The 19,835-nt window shown below is 42.9% G+C and overlaps 1 protein-coding gene across 3 annotated transcripts in view; it reads right to left on the bottom strand.

Annotated features, from left to right (window-relative positions):
- smurf2 (SMAD specific E3 ubiquitin protein ligase 2) overlaps window positions 1–19,835 on the bottom strand; it is a 295,636-nt gene that overhangs the window by 29,851 nt on the left and 245,950 nt on the right. For all 3 annotated transcript variants that reach the window (XM_060844755.1, XM_060844757.1, XM_060844756.1), the window contains 3 exons: window positions 11,338–11,545; window positions 7,380–7,483; window positions 5,079–5,193 (listed from right to left, as the gene is read on the bottom strand). In XM_060844755.1, the coding sequence (XP_060700738.1) occupies window positions 5,079–5,193; window positions 7,380–7,483; window positions 11,338–11,545 (427 nt within the window). The remainder of the gene's footprint in view (window positions 1–5,078; window positions 5,194–7,379; window positions 7,484–11,337; window positions 11,546–19,835) is intronic.

Genomic DNA, 19,835 nt, shown 5'->3' with positions numbered 1-19,835 from the left:
ACAAGGAGGATGCTACAATCAACATGGGTGTTCTTAACCTTCACATTGAATGGACAAATCAAATGGACAAGGGTAACATGAATGACGAATTTGAAGAGTGCTTACAGCAATATATTGCACAGCTTACCTGGGAACAGGCTATTTTAGATCTAGTAATATGTAATGATGTAGGATTAATAAGAGGACTCAGACAACAATCCTGTTGGAGACAGCATTTATGACATGATAGAATTTCAAGTTCAGCTTGATTGATAGCAACTTGGGTCCTAAATCAGTGTACTCAAATACAGGCATTTATAGAAGCAGGAGGAAAAAGTTTCTAAAGCGGGCTGGGAAAATAGATTAAGAGAATGGTCAGCAGATGAATAGTAACAGACAATTAATAATGCTAAATAGTTTATTCTGGTCAAAAAGGACTTCATTAAAAGTATGAAGTAGCTATGGTCAACAAAGGCACTCAAGGAGAGTATCCCATCAAAAACTAAACGATACAAAGGGGTGAAATAAGTGGCAACCTCGAGGATTGGATTCCCTCATGAGAGCACAAGGTGGTGCCTACGGAGTCATCAACGTAGCGGAGGAAGAGGTGAGGAATGGTGCCAGTGTAACTACAGAAGATGGCCTGTTCCAGGGTAACCAACAAAGAGGCAGGGATAGCTGGGACACATGGCTACCTCTTCATTTGGAGATTCAAAGGAGAAATTATTGAGGGTGAGGACCAGTTCAGTCAAACAAATGAGTGTGTGGGTGGAAGGGTATTGGTGGGGATGTTGGGAGAGGAAGAAACAGAGAGCTTGGAGATGGCGAATGGAGGTGTATAGGGACTGGATGTCCGTGGTGAAGATGAGGCATTGGGGGCCAGGGAACCAAAGTCCTGGAGGAGGGGGGCATGGGTGGTATTCCGAATGTATGTGAGGAGTTCCTGGACCAGGGGGATAGGACAGTATTGAGATAGGTGGAGATGAATTCAGTGGGGCAGGAGCAGGCTGAGACAATGGGTCGGCCGGGGTAGTCAGGCTTGTGGATCTTGGGTAGGAGGTAGAATTGGGCGCTGCAGAGTTCCCAAACAATGTGGTTGGAAGCTGTAGGTGGGAGATCCCCTGAGGTGATGAGGTTGTGTACGGGAGATGATGGTTGGTGATGGGAAGTGAGGTCACGGTCAAGGGGGCAATAGGAGGTGGTGTCTTGAAGTTAGTGTCTGGCTTCAGTGGTGTAGAGGTCAGTGTGCCAAACTACCACCGCACCCTCCCACACCTTTGGCCATGCTGGTTTGGTGGTGATGGTGAGGTTGGGGTTGGAACAGAGGGAGTGGAGAGTTGTGCATTGCGAGGGTGAGAGGTTGCAGTGGTGATGGAGGTGGACAGATTGAGGCAGTCAAATATCACAGCTGCAGTTGGAAATAAAGAAATTGAGGGCAGGTACCAGATGGCACGGGGTATCCAGGTGGATGGGGTGAGTTGGAGGCTGGCGAATGGGTGCACAGGAGTAGGGCTGGAGTCTGGATGGAAAAAGTAAGCCCAGAGTCTTGATGTCGGCTAGGAGAATATTAATGTCCATTTCGAGAGGCAAGGTTTGATCAGGGATAATGAGAATGGCTTTGTCAGAGTGAGGTGATACCTAAGCAATCTGGTAGAACTTTGAGAAGGTGACCAAGCGTTTGGATGAGGGTAGGGCTGTTGTTGTGGTTTACATGGATTTCAGTAATGCCTTTAACAAGATCCCAAGGGAAACTGATAAAGAAGAGTAAAGCTCATGGGATCCATGGTACCTTTGCAAGATGGATCCAAAATTGGTTGAGTGTGAGAAGACAAAGGGTGGTGGTAGCGGCTGTTTGTGTGACTGGTGTGTGGCTGTAGTTACGTACCTCTGCTGGATCCCTTATTGTTTGAAATGTTCTTAAACAATGTAGATGAGTGTGTTTTAGGTGGGGGTGTTGATGGTACGTACGTTTGCAGAATCTATGATGCAAAGGTTGGTCAGGTTGTTGACACTGAGGAAGGTGGTCTTAAATTACAGATTGGTCAGATGGGCAGATCAATGGCAAATGGAATTGACACGTGTGAGGTGATGCACTTTGGAAGAAGTCAAGGGAGTACTCAATGTATGGCAAGACAACAGGAAGCTCAGACGACCATAGCAATCTAGAGGCTCTTGTCCACAGACCCCTGAAGGTGGCAGACAGGGTAATAAGGTAGTTAAGATGACATATAGGACACTTGCCTTTATCAATCATGGAATAGATTACAATAGATTAGGGGAGGTCATGTTGGAGCTCTACATAACTTTGGTTAGGCCACATACTATAGCCACATTCTAAGACCTCACACTATAGGAAGGATGTGACTGCACTGGCAGGGATGATTCACCAGATATTGCCAGGGATGGAGCATTTCAGCTCTGAAAAGAGGCTGAATAGGGTCAGATGTCTTCTTTGGAGCAGAGAAGGTTGAGGGGGAACGTGGTAGAGATATATAAAATTATGAAAGGCATAGATAGGGTGAATTCAAAGCAGCTATTGCCCTGCGTTGAAGGGTCAATAACAAGAGGGCATCATTTTAAAAGGAAAGGCGGGGTTTTAGAGGGAATTTGAGGAAAACCTATTTTTCACAGAGTGATGAAAGGTCTGGAATGCATTGCCTGGGAGGGTAGTTGAGGTGGGAACCCTCACAACCTTTAAAAAGTATTTGGATGAGCACTTGGTGTCGTAATATTCAAGGCTACGGGTCAAGTGCAGGAAAGTGGAACTAGCGTAGGTAGCATATTTTTGATGGGACAAACATGATGGGCCGATGTTTTCTGAATGTATGAGATAAGCAATGTGCGAAGAGGGGGAAAGAACCTGTAGCAGTCTCTACCACTAGGGACAAAGTATTTGACAAACTAATGTGACTCAAAGCAGACAAGTGACCAGATGATCTGCATTCAAGGATTTTAAAGGAAGTAGCTACAGAGACAGTGGAGGCATTGGTCGAAATATTCTAGAACCCAGAGTTCCGGGAGATTTGAAAACTGCAGATATGATGCCCCTGTTCGAGAAGAGAAGGAGACCTGTCACAGGGATTAGAGCTGGTGCCACAACATTAATGACTTGGACAGGGAAAGTGAACATATTAGCTGCAATTTTGTGGATGACACAAAAACAGTTGGGAAGGTGAATGGTGAGAATGAAACATAATGTGGAAAAGGTGAGGTTATGTACCTTGGCAGGAGGAATAGAAGGGCTGAATGTTATTTAAGTGGAGAAAGCTGCAGCACTGAGGAATTTGGGATTCTTGTACATCAAAAAACTAGTGTACAAGTTCTGCAGCTAATAGGAAAGGCAAATGGCATGTTAGCATTTATTTCAAAGAAAACAGAGTACAAAAATAGAGAAGAAAATGTGTTGCTGGAAAAGCGCAGCAGGTTAGGCAGCATCCAAGGAGCAGGAGAATCGACGTTTCGAGCTCATGCCCAATACATCGATTCTCCTGTTCCTTGGATGCTGCTTGACCTGCTGCGTTTTTCCAGCAACACATTTTCAGCTCTGATCTCCAGCATCTGCAGTCCTCACTTTCTCCTATAAAAATAGAGAAGTATTGATAAATTTATACAAGGCACTAGTTATAACACACCTAGTCTGGTCCCCTTATCTAAAGAAAGATATACTAGCATTGCTGGTAGTCCAGAGATGGATCATCACATTGATCGTGGATATGATAGAATTTTCTTATGCAAAGAGGTTGAGAAGGGTAAGAATGTACTCATTGGAGTTCAGAAGAATAAGACGACACATTACTGAAACATATAAAGGTGATTACAGGGTTTGACAAGGTAAATGCATGGTTTCTTCTTGTGAGAGAACCTGGGACTGCTGGACTTAATTTGAGTAAGGGGTCTCCCAATTAGGACAGAGATGAGGAATTACTTCTCTTAGAGGGTAGTGAATCTGGAATTAGTGATCACAGAAAATTGCTGAGACCATCATATTAAGTATACTCAAAGCTGAGACAGCCAGAATTTTAAACAGTAAGGGAATCTAGGGTTAGGGGGATAAAATCAGGAAAGTGGAAGTGAGGACCATCAGATCAGCCATGATTTCAGTGATTTGCAGAACAGACTCCTTGGGTCAAATTCAATTTTTAGCAACCTGCCTTCAGTTGAATGCAGAGAGTTTTAAAATGATTAAATTTGTCTAATTAATAAGAATCGTTCAATTAACTTCATGTCAACTGAGAAAATACTGTTGACTACTGCCCTCAGTTTTGTTTCTTTTTCCTCCCCTTTCTTTAGATTCTCTGCACCACAAGTCATTCCTTAGCCAACCTTACTGGAAAAGCTTAAATGTAAACTTGTATATCAGTGATCTACTAGAATGTCACAGACAAACTTTGGTTTAACTTGCTGTTAACTTATCTGCAGGCACATTTGTTCTTCTGTTAGATATAGATTTTGTTTTTGGTTGAATGTAATCTCCCACTGGCTCATATTTTCCAATATGATTGCCATTCCACCCATGTCAAATGGAACTATAATCAGTAGAATGGAAAAAAAATTAGTTTTTTTAACCATCTACCTCAATAAAATTAGAATTTTCAAAGAGCACCAATAACAGTTTTCTAACTATGAGCTTAGATTCCAGGGTGGCTGTAAATATAATAATTCAAATGAACAGTTGACAGAAATTTCAACTTTTAAAATCTTGTTTAGGTACTGAACAGAATTACAACTATGCATTTAAAATCTAACAACTGTCCTGTGTTCATCCCTTAAATGTCACTATTGTTAAATTTTAAAAATATGATCGCTCACTGGAATCTCTCATTCAATCCATATCCATCGACAGCCAATTACTTCACCAGGCAGAGAACATTACTGAAAGCATTCACACATAAGCCCATAGATCCATAGGCTATTAATGATTAAACAAGCTCCTTCGGCTTCCACAGGTTAGTCTCAGTGCTGTGCTTGCAGTAATTAGTTACAAGCTGTGCAGCCTCTTGGTTATTCTTATCTTACTTTGAAATAACAGACCACCACTCCAATAATTATGCAGTGGAGCTGTCAAGGGTATATCAATTAAAAGATGATCTTCTGCTTACAGGATTGACCGCAGAGTCTGGGTTGATCTGTAATGTGTAGATGTCATCTCTGGAGTACTGGAAGAGTCCATAGTACGGGTTCAACATTTCATGAGACAAAAGATAAAGCCATTCCCTGCAAGAAAGAAAGTAGGCAGCTTTTGTTTAATATTTATGATATTCAGTGGCAATCTTATAGTAAGTTGCAGGAAGTTTTGCTTTACAAGGACGAGAGAGCACATAACAATGTATTCCTCCATCATTAAAAGTATAGGTAAATGTGCTCCTTCAGGGATACAAAATACCCCAAATGCTCTGTAATGCTAAAATCAATTACAGGTCAGAGCATTTTTCTTCCACTTTTTAAATCATTTAAAGCCTTCTAAATTCAGTTCAAGCAGCACCTAACTGTAAAATACCTTGAGAATGTAATAGTTCAGAAGCTGATGGCATAAATTGACAGGAAGCAACAAATTCCTTCAGTAAAAAATATAGGCCTTATAAAATGTTATTCAATCACCACAATTGTTTGCAGAATTTAAATAAAATGTTTCCATATTGCAAAGACTATTCTCCAAGTGGTACAGATAATATTACTCTGAGCAGGCAATCTACATAATCATTGGCCAGCTATCTCTACCTGTATGGACATACATTCAGGACTGAAGCAAGCACAACATTTACTATCAAGCCAATCTTGAGCTTTGATCTTTTCATAAATTTGGACTAGATTTTAGCCAAATGGCACTTACGGTTTAGCATTATGACCAAACTAAATCAGATGATGGAAATAAGGAGGCAGTGATAAAAATTATAAAAATATTTGCACTAAATAACAACAGGTAATGTGCTACCATTAAAGAGAAAACAGCTAAACTAAAGCTAAAACTAAACTAAATTAGAAGACAAAACTGAAGCATAAAGGGATGGCAGGCTTAATACAAGAGAACTTTTGTGCACAACTATATTTTATGAGCATAGTGCTAATAATTACAGTAACCAAACATTGTTAATATTTTTTTTCCATGTAATTTCCCCTCTCTCCCCAAGTGATAGAGTGCTTGAGCTAAAATAATACAAAGTCAGCCAGTCCTTGGGAAAATCAAACTCTTGTATTGACCTGCTGACAGTCCAGGGGTATTAATCACACTAACAGTAATTCACTAAACAGGAAACCTGCCCATTGGTTAAAGTTGTTTACTTCATAATTCAGGGAGGGAGAGAATTTAATTAAAACAGATTATGTTAGGGAAAGCAGAAAGAAACTAAATTACAAGTTCTGCAAATCATTCAACCTGTTAGTAACTAAAGCAGCAACTTTCCAAGTTCGACCTTCAGTCTGTACTGAGTTCGAAACTCTCAGCTGCTGTTCAGTGAAAACAACGGAATTTGTTTTCGGGCCCCTAGAACTCCTGTCCCTGTTCAGTGCTGCAAGAAGCAGAATTATGAAGGTCTGCAAAAAATGGCATTAGGTTCAGCTGTGATACATCCACATGCAAACAGTCAGAATCTGCCAATGCTTGCCATGAAATTTGTGCATTAAGGATGACTACTCAGGTGACTAACACCATGAAATTATGCCAGGAAAGAATCAGCACCTTCAGTAAAAGGTAACAACTACAGAACAAGAGGAGAGACAAAAATGACATTCATAACTAAATTAAAGTTATTATGTAATTCCATGTGGTCGTGTTTGGGGTTGGTATATTGCTATGTACAGGAAGGTATCCACTAGGTGGTGCTACATACAAAACCATTTAAAACCAACTGCTATCACAGAGCAAAATTATTATCTAATAACTGGGAAAAGCAACAATATAAACATGTCAGTTATTAACTTCCCATAACAATACTCAATATTTACTTGGTGGTTAAGATCATTTCCATATAACTCCAGTATGAATGTTGCCTCAAGTCTACCATGATGAGTATTAAATTATCAGCTGCAGCAAGTAGTGTACACTCAGATCAACCACAATCCACACTAAGGTTTCAAGCTACAATTTACAAATTAGCAGTCAGGAGACGTCACATGCCCCAGGAGGTAGGGCATCATCTCTGAAGTGCCCCAAATCGTGAATTTTGTGTCTTTTCTGCCTTATGCATTCAAGGGTAATCAGACAGATTAACATTTCAGCTCAAAAGAAGAAAATTCTAGAAAGTGACCTTGTACCACTATTATGCATCTTCATGAATTGTTACAGTAGCAATGGTCAATTGACTTTGATTTCAGCAGCAATCCTACTTATGGCAGCAGGTCCAGTGAAAAGAGGGGCAACTCATTTTTATAAATCTTTAATGCGGTAGATTAACATTATTTACCTAGCAACGCCTCCATAATCTAATCCTTCTTCACCACGGAATTTTACCATTAATCGTTTCCATAAATCTTTCGGTCTCATCTTCATTACTTGCCTATAAGACTCCTGGAAAAAGAATATTCGACTATTTGTTAGTTAAAACATTGATCTAAATTATGAACCAAAGAATGAAATACTATAAAATGTGAAATCCCATTTCAAGTATTAAAAATCATTTGCAGCTTCCATTCCAAAAACATATCACTGTTGACAAAAGGGCACCTGAAAGCAATCCAATCCACATTATGCTTAATAAACACGATATACAATAGCATTCTGAGGAGCTTACTGAATATGTGTTGCTGTGATGATAGTCTCAAAAAAATAGTATTTTATTTACTCAAAGTGTTCCAATGGCAATTAAATACTCTAAGGAACCTGATCGAGGAGAGGAAGGAACCCTAAGTTAAAAAAGTTCTATGTATGTCAGCAATACTGGCCCCTTTCAGATGACTATTTAGTGAAAGAGTGGGGAGACTACGACATTGTAGCTGGACTGGTAATCCAGAGGCCCAGGGTAATGTTTTAGGGATATGGTTTCCAATCTAATTTTGATTACAGATTAAATTTGAATTTAATTAACCTATCTGGAACATAAAGCTGATCTTAATAACAAAGCTCATTATAATAGTCAATCGTTGTAAAAACTGATCTGATTCACCAATGTCCTTTAAGGAAGCTAATCTGCTATCCTTACCCTACAACTCCAGACCTTAGGGATGGACAATAAATAACAGCACAGTGAGCACAGCTTACATCCATGAAAGAACTAAAGAAAATGTTAAGAATATTGAATCTTTACCCAGTTACAATCAGATTCATATCTTCGCTTTAATTAAAAAGATCAACAAACAAATAAATTAAGAAAATAAAATTAAATTTATCTTTGCAATACACAAACAGCAAAGTATAGAAGACAGCTCCAGTCAAGGAAAGTACAATGGAGAAGCCAGACACAATTTGGTGGACTATTTAGAATGTAAGTCACAGCCATCACACACCTGGTCACAACTCTGGGAAACAGTACATGGCAAAGCAAAATCCTAAAGCAAGGAACTGACAAATATTGCACAAATCACAACTCTTGGACTCTACTAAAAATCCACATTGTTCAAAAACTAGTTTTGAAAACTAAAAATGTCAAATTTTAAAGGATTAAGTTGTTAATCAATTGTTTCAGTAATTGTTTTCAATATTAATGCTGTAACAGCTTGAAAAGGTGAAAGACAGCTCAGAATATTAATATTTGAGAAGTTGTCAATCTGACAGCATATATGATCTTTGCTTAGCTGGGATATATCAACCACCAAGCTAGCAGATTTAATAACGATTACCTGCATAGGGCTTGAAACTGATGTTTGCAGTTGCCTGACAACAGTTGGCATTTGAAAATTTCAGCATCATTTTTAAAAAATCATTCATGGTATATGGGTTTCAATTGCGGGTTCAGCATTTATTGGCAATCTCTGTTTATCTTTGAGAATGCAATGGTGAGATGCCTTCTTGAACTGCTGCAGTCCTTTTGGTGTAGATAGACCCATAAAGCTGTTAGGGAGGGAGTTCCAGGGTTTTGACCCAGTGACACGGGGAAGTCAGGACAGTATATGGCTTGCAGAAGAACTTGCAGGTGGTGGAATTCCCTTGCATCTGTGGCTCCTGAACTTCTGTATAGCAGCTGTTGCAGTTTTGGAAAGTGCTGTCCAACAAGCCATGGTGAGCTATACATAGCACACACTACTGCTTTTGTGCCTTGCTGTTGGAGGGAGTAAATGCTTGTAAACGTGGAGCCAATCAGGCATTTGCTTTGTCCTGGAAGATGTCAAGCTTCTTCAGTGGTGTTGGAGCTGCACTCATCCATTCAAGTGGGGAATACTCCATCATTGATTTGTACCTTATAGATTGCGGGCAGTCTTTGGGAAATTGGGAGGTATTTGACTCAACTGAAAATGTGTTGCTGGTCAAAGCACAGCAGGCCAGGCAGCATCTCAGGAATAGAGAATTCGATGTTTCGAGCATAAGCCCTTCATCAGGAATGAGAGAGAGTAGCCAAGCAGGCTAAGATAAAAGGTAGGGAGGAGGGACTTGGGGGAGGGGCGATGGAGGTGGGATAGGTGAAGCGCTTCAGAGAACACCTCAGGGACGCCCGAACCAACCAACCCAACCACCCCGTGGCTCAACACTTTAACTCTCCCTCCCACTCCACCGAGGACATGCAGGTCCTTGGACTCCTCCACCGGCAGAACATAACAACACGACGGCTGGAGGAGGAGCGCCTCATCTTCCGCCTGGGAACCCTCCAACCACAAGGTATGAATTCAGATTTCTCCAGTTTCCTCATTTCCCCTCCCCCCACCTTGTCTCAGTCGGTTCCCTCAACTCAGCACCGCCCTCCTAACCTGCAATCTTCTTCCTGACCTCTCCGCCCCCAACCCACTCCGGCCTATCACCCTCACCTTGACCTCCTTCCACCTATCCCCCTCCATCGCCCCTCCCCCAAGTCCCTCCTCCCTACCTTTTATCTTAGCCTGCTTGGCTACTCTCTCTCATTCCTGATGAAGGGCTTATGCTCGAAACGTCGAATTCTCTATTCCTGAGATGCTGCCTGGCCTGCTGTGCTTTGACCAGCAACACATTTTCAGCTGTGATCTCCAGCATCTGCAGACCTCATTTTTTACTCGAGGTATTTGACTCAATACAGGATTCATAGCCTCACCATAGTATCTATATGGCTAGTCCATTTAAGGTTTTGGGAGAAAGTAAGGACCGCAGATGCAGGAGATCAGAGTCAAAAAGTGTGGCGCTGATAAAGCACAGCAGGACAAGCTGCATCTGAGGAGCTGGACAGTTATGTTTCAGGCATAAGCTCTTCATCAGGAATGAGGTTCTGGTCAATAAATGGTAGCCCCAGGATGTTGACAGTGGAGCAATCAGTGATGGCAATGCCATTGAATATCAAAGAGCCATGGTTAAATAATCTCTAGTGGGAAATGGACATTGCCTGGCACTTGTATGCCATAAATGTTATCCAGGTCTTGCTGCATTTGAACTTGGGCTGCTTTGGTAACTGAATACTCATATACCAGCAAGGAGTGTCCCACAAGTAACACTGACTCCAATTTGCAAGGGCCTTGATGTCAAGGTCTGTCACACTCACTGCCCCATGGACTCCAGTTCTTTTGTTCCTTTTGAATCAAGAATTTAAGGAGTTCAGTGGTCCTGGTGGAACCCAAACTAAAGTGTCAGAGAGCAGGTTATCATTAAGTAAATGCTGCTTCATAGCATCTGCCATCTCTTCATTTCTGATTGAGAGTATACTGAAGGGGTGATAAATGATCAAGTTGCATTTTTTCACATAGCTGGGTGGATGCTAGCATCACAGTTCTTTTGAACCAGCTCAGCTGGGGTGTGCCCTGTTTTTGGAATGCTGTCAAGGCCCATGGACTTTGCAGTTACCAATGCCTTTAACTGCTTCCTGATATCACGTGGAGTGAATCAAATTGGCTGATAACTGGTGGGGTGGGATGAATTAGCCACTCTGTACTTCTGATTGAAGATTGATGCAAATACTACAGCCTTACCTTTTGCAAGGATATGCCAAGCTTCTTAAAGATGGAATATTTGTGGAGACTCATCCTTCAGTTAGATGTTTTAATCGTCCATCATACATGGTAGGCTCTGTCTTTCAATTATTGCTTATACTGTTGGCATGCAAGCAAACTGCAGCTTCACCAGGTTTACATCTCATTTTTAGATATGCCTGGTGCTGCTCCTATACTCTTGGTTGAATCACGTCTAGGTTTCATAGTTTACTTTGCAGAATTACCAACATACCTGGAATTGATCGAAAACTTTAAAGCTGCAAGTTACATCAGGGCAGTTTCTGCCGTTACAAAGAGAATAAAAGGAGACAATCTCTATACCTCAAATATCTCTTCCCTGGAAACTTCAATGCGACAGTGGCCAGCCTGAGGCTGTTGCTGAGAGAGTTCTTGCCTGAGGATCTTGAGCTTCTGGACCAGGTCTCGTTTATATCTTGGCACAGTCAGGCATTCAGCTTCATCAGGCAGGAGGATTGGAGGTGCTGGTGGTGGCTGTTGCTGCTGTTGCTCTTTCAGGTGATTCTGACGACTGGATGGAGAAACAAAAGCAAAAAGGAAGAAGAAAGGTTTAAAGCTGATCTAAACACCATACTTCAATGCAGGTTATAAATGCATGCCAGAAAGAGAGATACATTCAAATGAAGTTACTACTAAAATAAACTTCAGACAGGTCTTTGCTCATAGTTTCTACCATACTGTAGAGATAGTCATTTGATTTAGCAATTTTTTCAAGAAAAATCCTTTTTGTAATTAAGGTAATAAGTGCAACATTGAAAAAACAAATTATGTCTTCAAACTTATCTGTCAAAAGCACACTGACATTAAAATTTATTGCATATTTAAAAAGGAATGATTTCATTGTGGCGCTCTCACTACACAGTTTTAGAATATATAGTGGGCGGCACGGTGGCACAGTGGTTAGCACTGCTGCCTCACAGCGCCTGTAGACCCGGGTTCAATTCCCAACTCAGGCGACTGACTGTGTGGAGTTTGCACGTTCTCCCCGTGTCTGCGTGGGTTTCCTCCGGGTGCTCCGGTTTCCTCCCACAGTCCAAAGATGTGCGGGTCAGGTGAATTGGCCAAGCTAAATTGCCCGTAGTGTTAGGTAAGGGGTAAATGTAGGGGTATGGGTGGGTTGCGCTTCGGCGGGTCGGTGTGGACTTGTTGGGCCGAAGGGCCTGTTTCCACACTGTAAGTCTAATCTAATCTAATCTAATATCACTGAAGCAAGAAGCTTTCTTGCTCTTAAAACAATGGATACCTTTCCAAACACAAAACCATTTGGATAAAATTTAGACAAACTGAGTGGGGTTCACTGAAGAGATACAACATTGAGTAATCTTCCTAACAATTACTTCAGTTTAATGTTCTAGTATTTCATGATATTGGACAAGGTGACTCAAAAACAATGCTAACATTAGCAACAGCGAGTGAACTTTTGAAATCAAAACAGAAAATACTCAAAACTCTGGCCAGCTTCAATTAAGAATTGAAAATAGACTGATCTTTTAAGCAGAGCCATAAAAGGAAGAACATTACCATAGTAGATGAAGCTACTTATATCATCAACAAACTTGGGAGCTAGGGAGGGAAATGTTTGGTCAGCAGTTTAGGAGGAATTGTGTCATAGGTACAGACAATGGATCACACAAATGACGAGCTCAGGCACAGCATAAGGAGGATGACAGAAAGAGAAAAATGTAGATTTATAGACAGGAGCTAACTTTGCTCTCAGATTATGTTAGAAAGGGGGGATTCTGGCACAGCTATAAGCATTATAAAGTAGACTTGGAGTCATACAGCATAGAAACAGATCCTTCAGTCCAACCAGTCCATCACGACCAGAATCCTAAATTAAACTAGCCCCATCTGCTTGTGCGCTGCCTAAATCCCTCCAAACAGTTCTTATTCATTTGTCATCTAAGTATCTTTTAAATGTTGTAACTATATTCACAGCCATCACTTTCTCTGAAAGTTCATTCCACACTCAGTGTAAAAGAAAACGTTGCCCCTCACATCTTTAAAACCCTTCTCCTCTCACTTTAAAAATATGTCCCCAGGTCTTGAAATCCCTGACCCTAGGGAAAAGACACAAGTCGTTCACCTTATCTATCCCTCATGATTTTATAAACCTCTATAAAAGTCACCCTTCAATCTCCTCAGCTCCAGTGAAAAAGGTCACACCTATCCAGCTTCCCCTTATAACTCAAACCTTCCATTCCCAGCAACATGCTGGTAAATCTCTTCTGAACCCTCTCCAGCCGAAGAGTATCCTTCCTACAACAGGCCAACTAGAACTAAATGCAGTACACGACAGGAGGCCTCACCAATGTTTTGTACTATCTCAACATGACTTCCCAACTCCTATACTCAAGGTGCTGAGCAATGAAGGCAAGCATGCTAAACGCCGTCTTAACCATTCTTCATGTTATGCAAACTTCAAAGAATTATATACCTAAAACCCAGGTTTCTCTGTTCTACAATACAATCCAAGGTAAAACTTTAATTGTACGAGTCCTACCCTTGTTTGTTTTACCAAAATATAATACCTTGCATTTATCCAAATTAAACTCGATCTGCCACTCTTCAGCCCATTGAACAAAATATAGTCACAATTTAAATTTGTAACTGGAAGTATTATGACAAAAAATTGCCGTTTATAAACTTTCCCTCTTTTTAATATCTATCTAATATAGCTATTCATACATATGAATATAAATAATAATGCCAAGGGGCTGTTGACAAAACGGGCATCATACACGGCCAGTCTTTTCCTCACAAATTAACTTCAAACACAGATGTTTCATTAAGAAACACTGGATAAGCAGAGATGGACCCGTATTTTACAGTCTATTACCAAAGGATTTGGAGGTCGGGAGGATACTGTTAAATCAAGTGGGTAACCGCCATGTAAACTTCGAAAATAGAAATCAAAAGGAGTAGGCCATTCAGCCCTTTAAATCTGCCCCACCAGATCTTGGCTAATGATCCAAGTCACTGGCCCTGCTGTCTTCCCAAAACATTTGATCTATTTAACCAATAGAATTATATCTAACTCCTTCTTGAAAACATTCAATATTCTGGCTTCAAACACTTTGTGGCAGAAAATTTCATAGGCTCACCATTCTCTTGTGAACAAATTTATTATTTCAGTCCTGAATGGCCTCTCTCATATCCTTAGGCTGTGATCCCTGCTTCTGGACTCCACAGTCAACAGGAACATTCTTCCTGTCTTCATCACATCTCATTGTTAGACTTTTATAGGTTTCTGTGAGATTTCCCACCCATTCTTGTAAACTCCAGAAAATGTAGTACTGATCAATCTAGTCTCCCTCCATAAGGGCAGCACGGTGGTTAGCAGTGCTGCCTCACAGCGTCAAAGACTCGGGTTCAATTCCCGCCTCAGGTGACTCAGAAAACCCTTCCTCAGATAAAGAGATCAAAACTGCACACAATACTCCAGGTGTGGTCTCACCAAGGCCCTGTAGAATTGCAGCAATATATCCCTGCTTCTGTACACAAAACCTCTCACGATGAAGAGGTTTTGTGTACAGGAGCAGCTGCCTTCTTCACTGCCTGCTGCACCTCCACACCTACATTCAGCAACTGGTGGACAAGGATTCATTGCACCTTCTCCTATCACAAGCTATCACATTTCAAACAATAATCTGTCTTCCTGCCTTTCCTTCTAAAGTGAATAATCTCACATTTATTCACATTATTCTGTATAAGCCATGCACCCTCTCAACTTGTCTAGATCATACTGAAGCGTCTCTGCATCCTCCCCACAACTCGCCCTCCTACCCAGTTTTATGTCATCTGCAAGCTTGATGATATTACATTCAGTTCTCTCATTTAAAACACTAATATATATTGTGAATAGCTGGGGTCCTAGCACTGATCCCTGTGGTACCTCACATATCACTGGCTGACACTTGGAAAATAAATCATTTATTTTTACTTTTTCTGTCTGCTAACTAGTTCTTTATCCATACTTTTTAAAATTCATTTTTGTGGGCTGTGGGCACTGCTGATTGGGCAGCATTTATTGCCCACCCCTAACTGCCCTTGAGAAGGTGGTGGTAATGAGCTGACGTCTTGAACCTCTGCAGTCCACCTGTGATGAGGAGATAGTGAGGACTGCAGATGCTGGAGATCAAAGTCTAAAAATGTGACGCTGGAAAAGCACAGCGGGTCAGGCAGCATCTGAGGAGCAGAAGAATCAATGTTTCGGACATACGGCCATCATCAGGAATGTGGGGTGGCGGTGGGAGTGAGGTAGCTGGGAAGGCAAAAGGTTGATGCAGGTTGGGGGGTGATGGTGATAGGTTGGAGCGAATAGGTGGGAAGGAAGATGGACAGGTAGGACGGTTCAAGAAGGCAGTGCCAAGTTGGAGGGTTTGATTTGGGATGAGGTGGGGGAGGGGAGATAAGGAAACTGGTGAAGTCAATATTGATGCTGTGAAGTTGGAGGGTTCCAAGGTGGAAGGTGAAGCGTTCATCCTCCAGTTGTTCAGTGGCTTTGATTTGGTGGAGGTGGTGGCCCAGGACTTGCATGTTCTTACCAGAGTCAGAGGGGGAGTTGAAGTGGTCAGCCACAGGGCAGTGGGGTTGTTTGGTGCTTGTACCCCAGAGATTTTCCGTGAGTTGATGTCCTGTCTCTCCAATGTAGAGGAAACTACATCGACAGTAATGGACACAGCAGATGAGGTGTTTGGATGTGCAGGAAAATCTCTGCCAGATGTGGAAGGGTCCTTTGGGGCCCTGGGAGGTGGTCGGGGTGGGGGTGGTGGGCACATGTTTTAATCCTACCTCTTGCAAAAATGCCATCCCGTATTCCCAATTCCTCTGCCTCTGCCGTATCTGCTCTCAGGAGGACCAGTTCCACCACAGAACACACCAGATGGCCTCCTTCTTTAGAGACCGCAATTTCCCTTCCCATGTGATTAAAGATGCCCTCTAACGCATCTCGTCCACATCCCGTACCTCCGCCCTCAAACTCCACCCCTCCAACCGTAACAAGGACAGAACGCCCCTGGTGCTCACCTTCCACCCGACAAACCTTTGCATAAACCAAATCATCCGCCAACATTTCCGCCACCTCCAGAAAGACCCCACCACCAGGGATATATTTCCCTCTCCACCCCCACTCTCCTCTAGCTTATCTCTCCACGCTTCAGGCTCACTGCCTTTATTCCCGATGAAGGGCTTTTGCCCGAAACATTGATTTTGCTGCACTTTCCAGCACCGCTAATCCAGAACGTGTTTTATACCTCTTGCGGTTGGAAGGGAAGGTGCTGGGAGTAAGGGGTGGGGGGGGGGGGGCCTGATGAGAAAGTCTTGGAGGGAATGGTCTCTGTGGAATGCTGATAGGGGTGGGGAGGGAAATATAGTTCTGCTGGTGGGATTTGATTGTAGGTGGCAGAAATGGCAGAGGATGATGCACTATATCTGGAGATTGGGGGGGTGGGGGTGGGGGAAGATGTACTCCAGATAACTGTGGGAGTCAGTGGGTTTGAAGCAGATGTCCGTGATGACTAGGTTGCCATTGGAGACAAAAAGGGCCAGGAAGAGGAGGTAGGTGTCCAAGATGGTCTGGATGGTCAGGGTGGAAGGTGTTCGTGAAGTTGACGAACTGTACGACCTCTTCGTGGGAACACAAGGTTGCGCCAATAAAGTCATCAATGCAGCGGACGAAAATGTGGGGGATGTTACCAGTGTAGCTGCGGAAGATGCACCGTTCCATGTATCTGATGAGGAGGCAGGCATAGCTGGGGCCCATGGCTACTGCTTTCATCTGAAAGGAGTGGGAGGATTCAAAGAAGAAGTTGATCAGGGTGAGGACCTGTTCTACCACTTAAATGAGTAGGTTGGTGGAGGGGTACTGGTTGGGTCGGCGGAAGAGGAAGAAAGCGAGAGCTAGTTTCCTAGAAATTTTCCCTGAAAAATTCTGCAAGTTGATGTCCTGTCTCCCCAATGTACAGGAAACCACATGGAGAGCAACAGACACAGCAGATGAGGTGTTTGGATGTGCAGGAAGTTCTCTGCCCGATGTGGAAGGATCCTTTGGGGCCTTGGATGGAAGTTTGGTGGGGTGGGGAGGGGGGACGCAGGTTTTACACCTCTTGGCAGATGGACTAGATTTCCATGGTGAAGATGATGCATTGGAGACCAGGAAACGAAAGCCATGGAGATGATGGAGGGCAAAGGTGGTGACCCAAATATAGATCAGTCCCTGGACCAAAGGGGACAAGTCGCTGTCAAGATAGGAGGAGAGATGTTCGGTGGGGCAGGAGCAGGTGGAGATGATGGGTCGACCAAGGCAGTCAGGTTTGTGAATTGTGCGTGGGGTTCCGGGACTATGAGGTTGGAGACTGTGGATGAGAGATTCCTTGGGGTGATGGTTGGTCTGGGAGATGGTGGTTTGATGATAGGAGGTGAGGGCATCGTTGAAGGGGCAGTAGAAGGTAAGTTGGCGCCTGGTTTCAGCAGTGTAGGTGTCAGTGCATCAAACTACCACTGCGCCCCCTTGTACACTGACTTAATGGTGAGGTGAGAGTTGGAGCAGAGGGAGTGAAGGACTGCACTTTGTGAGGGTGAGATGTATCACATCATCAACGTCGACTTCACCAGTTTCCTCATCTCCACTCCCCCACCAACTCATCACAGGTCCAACCTCCAACTCGGCATCGCCCTATTGAACTGTCCTACCTGTCCATCTTCCTTCCCACCTATCTGCTCCACCCTCCCCTCTGACCTATCACTATCATTCTCCACCTCCATCTACCTATTGTCTTCCCAGCTACCTCACCCACCCCCCCACTCGTATTTTGCTATTTATCTCTCATGCCCCCTCCTCCCCCCACGCTCCCGATGTAGGGTTTATGCCCAAAACATCGATTCTCCTGCTCCTTTAAGGATGCCCGGAGGCATGGTACATTGGGGAAACCGAGCAAAGGCTACGACAACGGATGAATGAGCACCGCACAACAATCAACAGACAGCCGGGTACCCTCCCAGTTGGGGAACACTTCAGTGGTCCAGGACATTCAGCCTCAGACCTTCGGGTGACCATCCTCCAAGGTGGACTTCGGGACAGGCAGCAGCGGAAAGTGGCCGAGCAGAGGCTGATAGCTAAGTTCGGAACCCACAGGGAGGGCCTCAACCGGGACCTTAGGTTCATGTCATATTACAGGTGATCACCATTGCACTACACATACACACAGACACAGGTACACACAGACGCACACACAGACACCCACACACACTCCCACATGCACTCCCTCACAGACTTAAGACACTCTGCACTCACTACACACACACACACACTTTTTCACACTCACAACCCCACACAGACACAGACAGACAAAGACCCACATGCACACATATATTTTGTGGGGTGAATTTGTACTTGCAGAGTTACATTGCACTTTGCTCAAAAACTGCATACATTCATGTAGAACTCTGAACTCAAAAACTGCATGAATTTATGTAAAGCTCTATTATCTCACTTTTTAGATTAGAGTCAATCTAAACATCAGGTCATAGACAGAGAACACAGGGGGCTAAAACCTTCAACAAATTGTCTAGCTAACACCATTGTTAACAGCTAACCTGAGAATGCAACTTTAAAAAAAAGTTTTGCGATTTACACATGAAAGAAGTGAAACTATCACTGTATTCTAACAAATGAAAGGCTTAACAGACAATCAATTTTTCAATGTATAATTTCAGTTACATCACACTGTAAATTTTTGCTATAAAATCTGTGTTACGATCAAGCCCTCCACTATCACCTGATGAAGGAGCATCGCTCCGAAAGCTAGTGTGCTTCCAATTAAACCTGTTGGACTATAACCTGGTGTTGTATGATTTTTAACTTTGTATTCCTTCATGCTGTCTGACATACTGTGCTTTTCCAGCACCACACTTTGAACTGCAGTCCACCTGCTGTGAGTTTACCCACAATGCCTTTGGAACAGAATTCCAAGACTTTGACCCAGTAACAGAGAAGGGATGGTGATATATTTCCAAGTCAGGATGGTGAGTGGCTTGGAGAGAAACTTGAAGGTGGTGGTATTCCCATGTATCTGCTGCCCTTGTCCTTCTGGATGAAGGTGTCCATGGCTTTGGAAGGTACTGTCTGAGAATCTTTGGCAAATTTCTGCTACTAAGTGTTGGTAGTGGAGGGAGCAGACGCCTGTGAATATAGTGCTAATCAAGCATGCTGCTTTGTCCTGGACGGTAATCAAGCTTCTTAAGTGTTGTTGGAGCTGCACGCATCCAGGCAAGTGGAGAGTACACCATCACATTCCTGACTTGTGCCTTTTGTAGATAGTGGACAGACTTTAGGCAGTAAGGAGGTGAGTTACTCGCCACAGTAGTTTCAGCTTCTGACCTGCTCTCTTAGCAGCTGTACTTGTATGGTGAGTTCAGTTGAGTTTCTGGTCAATGGTATTTTGATAGTGGGGGATTCAGCAATGGTAACACCATTGAATGTCAAGGACGGTGGTTAGATTGTCTCTTACTGATGACGAACACTGCCTGGAATTTGTTTGGCGTGAATGTCAGTACATATCCTCCCAACCCCATGTAATTTAATTTTACATTCTAATCTCCTATGTGGGACTCTATCAAAAGATTTCTAAAAGTCTAGGTATACCACATCACTTACCAACTTTATTAGTTACATCCTCAAAAGTTTTCAGCATACAAAGCATGTAACTTTGTTGAACTTGATACTGAATCCAGAAGGCTGTAGGTACCCAAGCAGAAAATGAGATGCTGTTCTTTCAGGTTGCGCTGAAGCACTGCAGCAA

Source organism: Hemiscyllium ocellatum, chromosome 25 (assembly GCF_020745735.1).
Source record: "Hemiscyllium ocellatum isolate sHemOce1 chromosome 25, sHemOce1.pat.X.cur, whole genome shotgun sequence".
Classification (NCBI taxonomy): domain Eukaryota; kingdom Metazoa; phylum Chordata; class Chondrichthyes; order Orectolobiformes; family Hemiscylliidae; genus Hemiscyllium; species Hemiscyllium ocellatum.
This window is presented reverse-complemented; position numbering and strand designations above follow the sequence as displayed.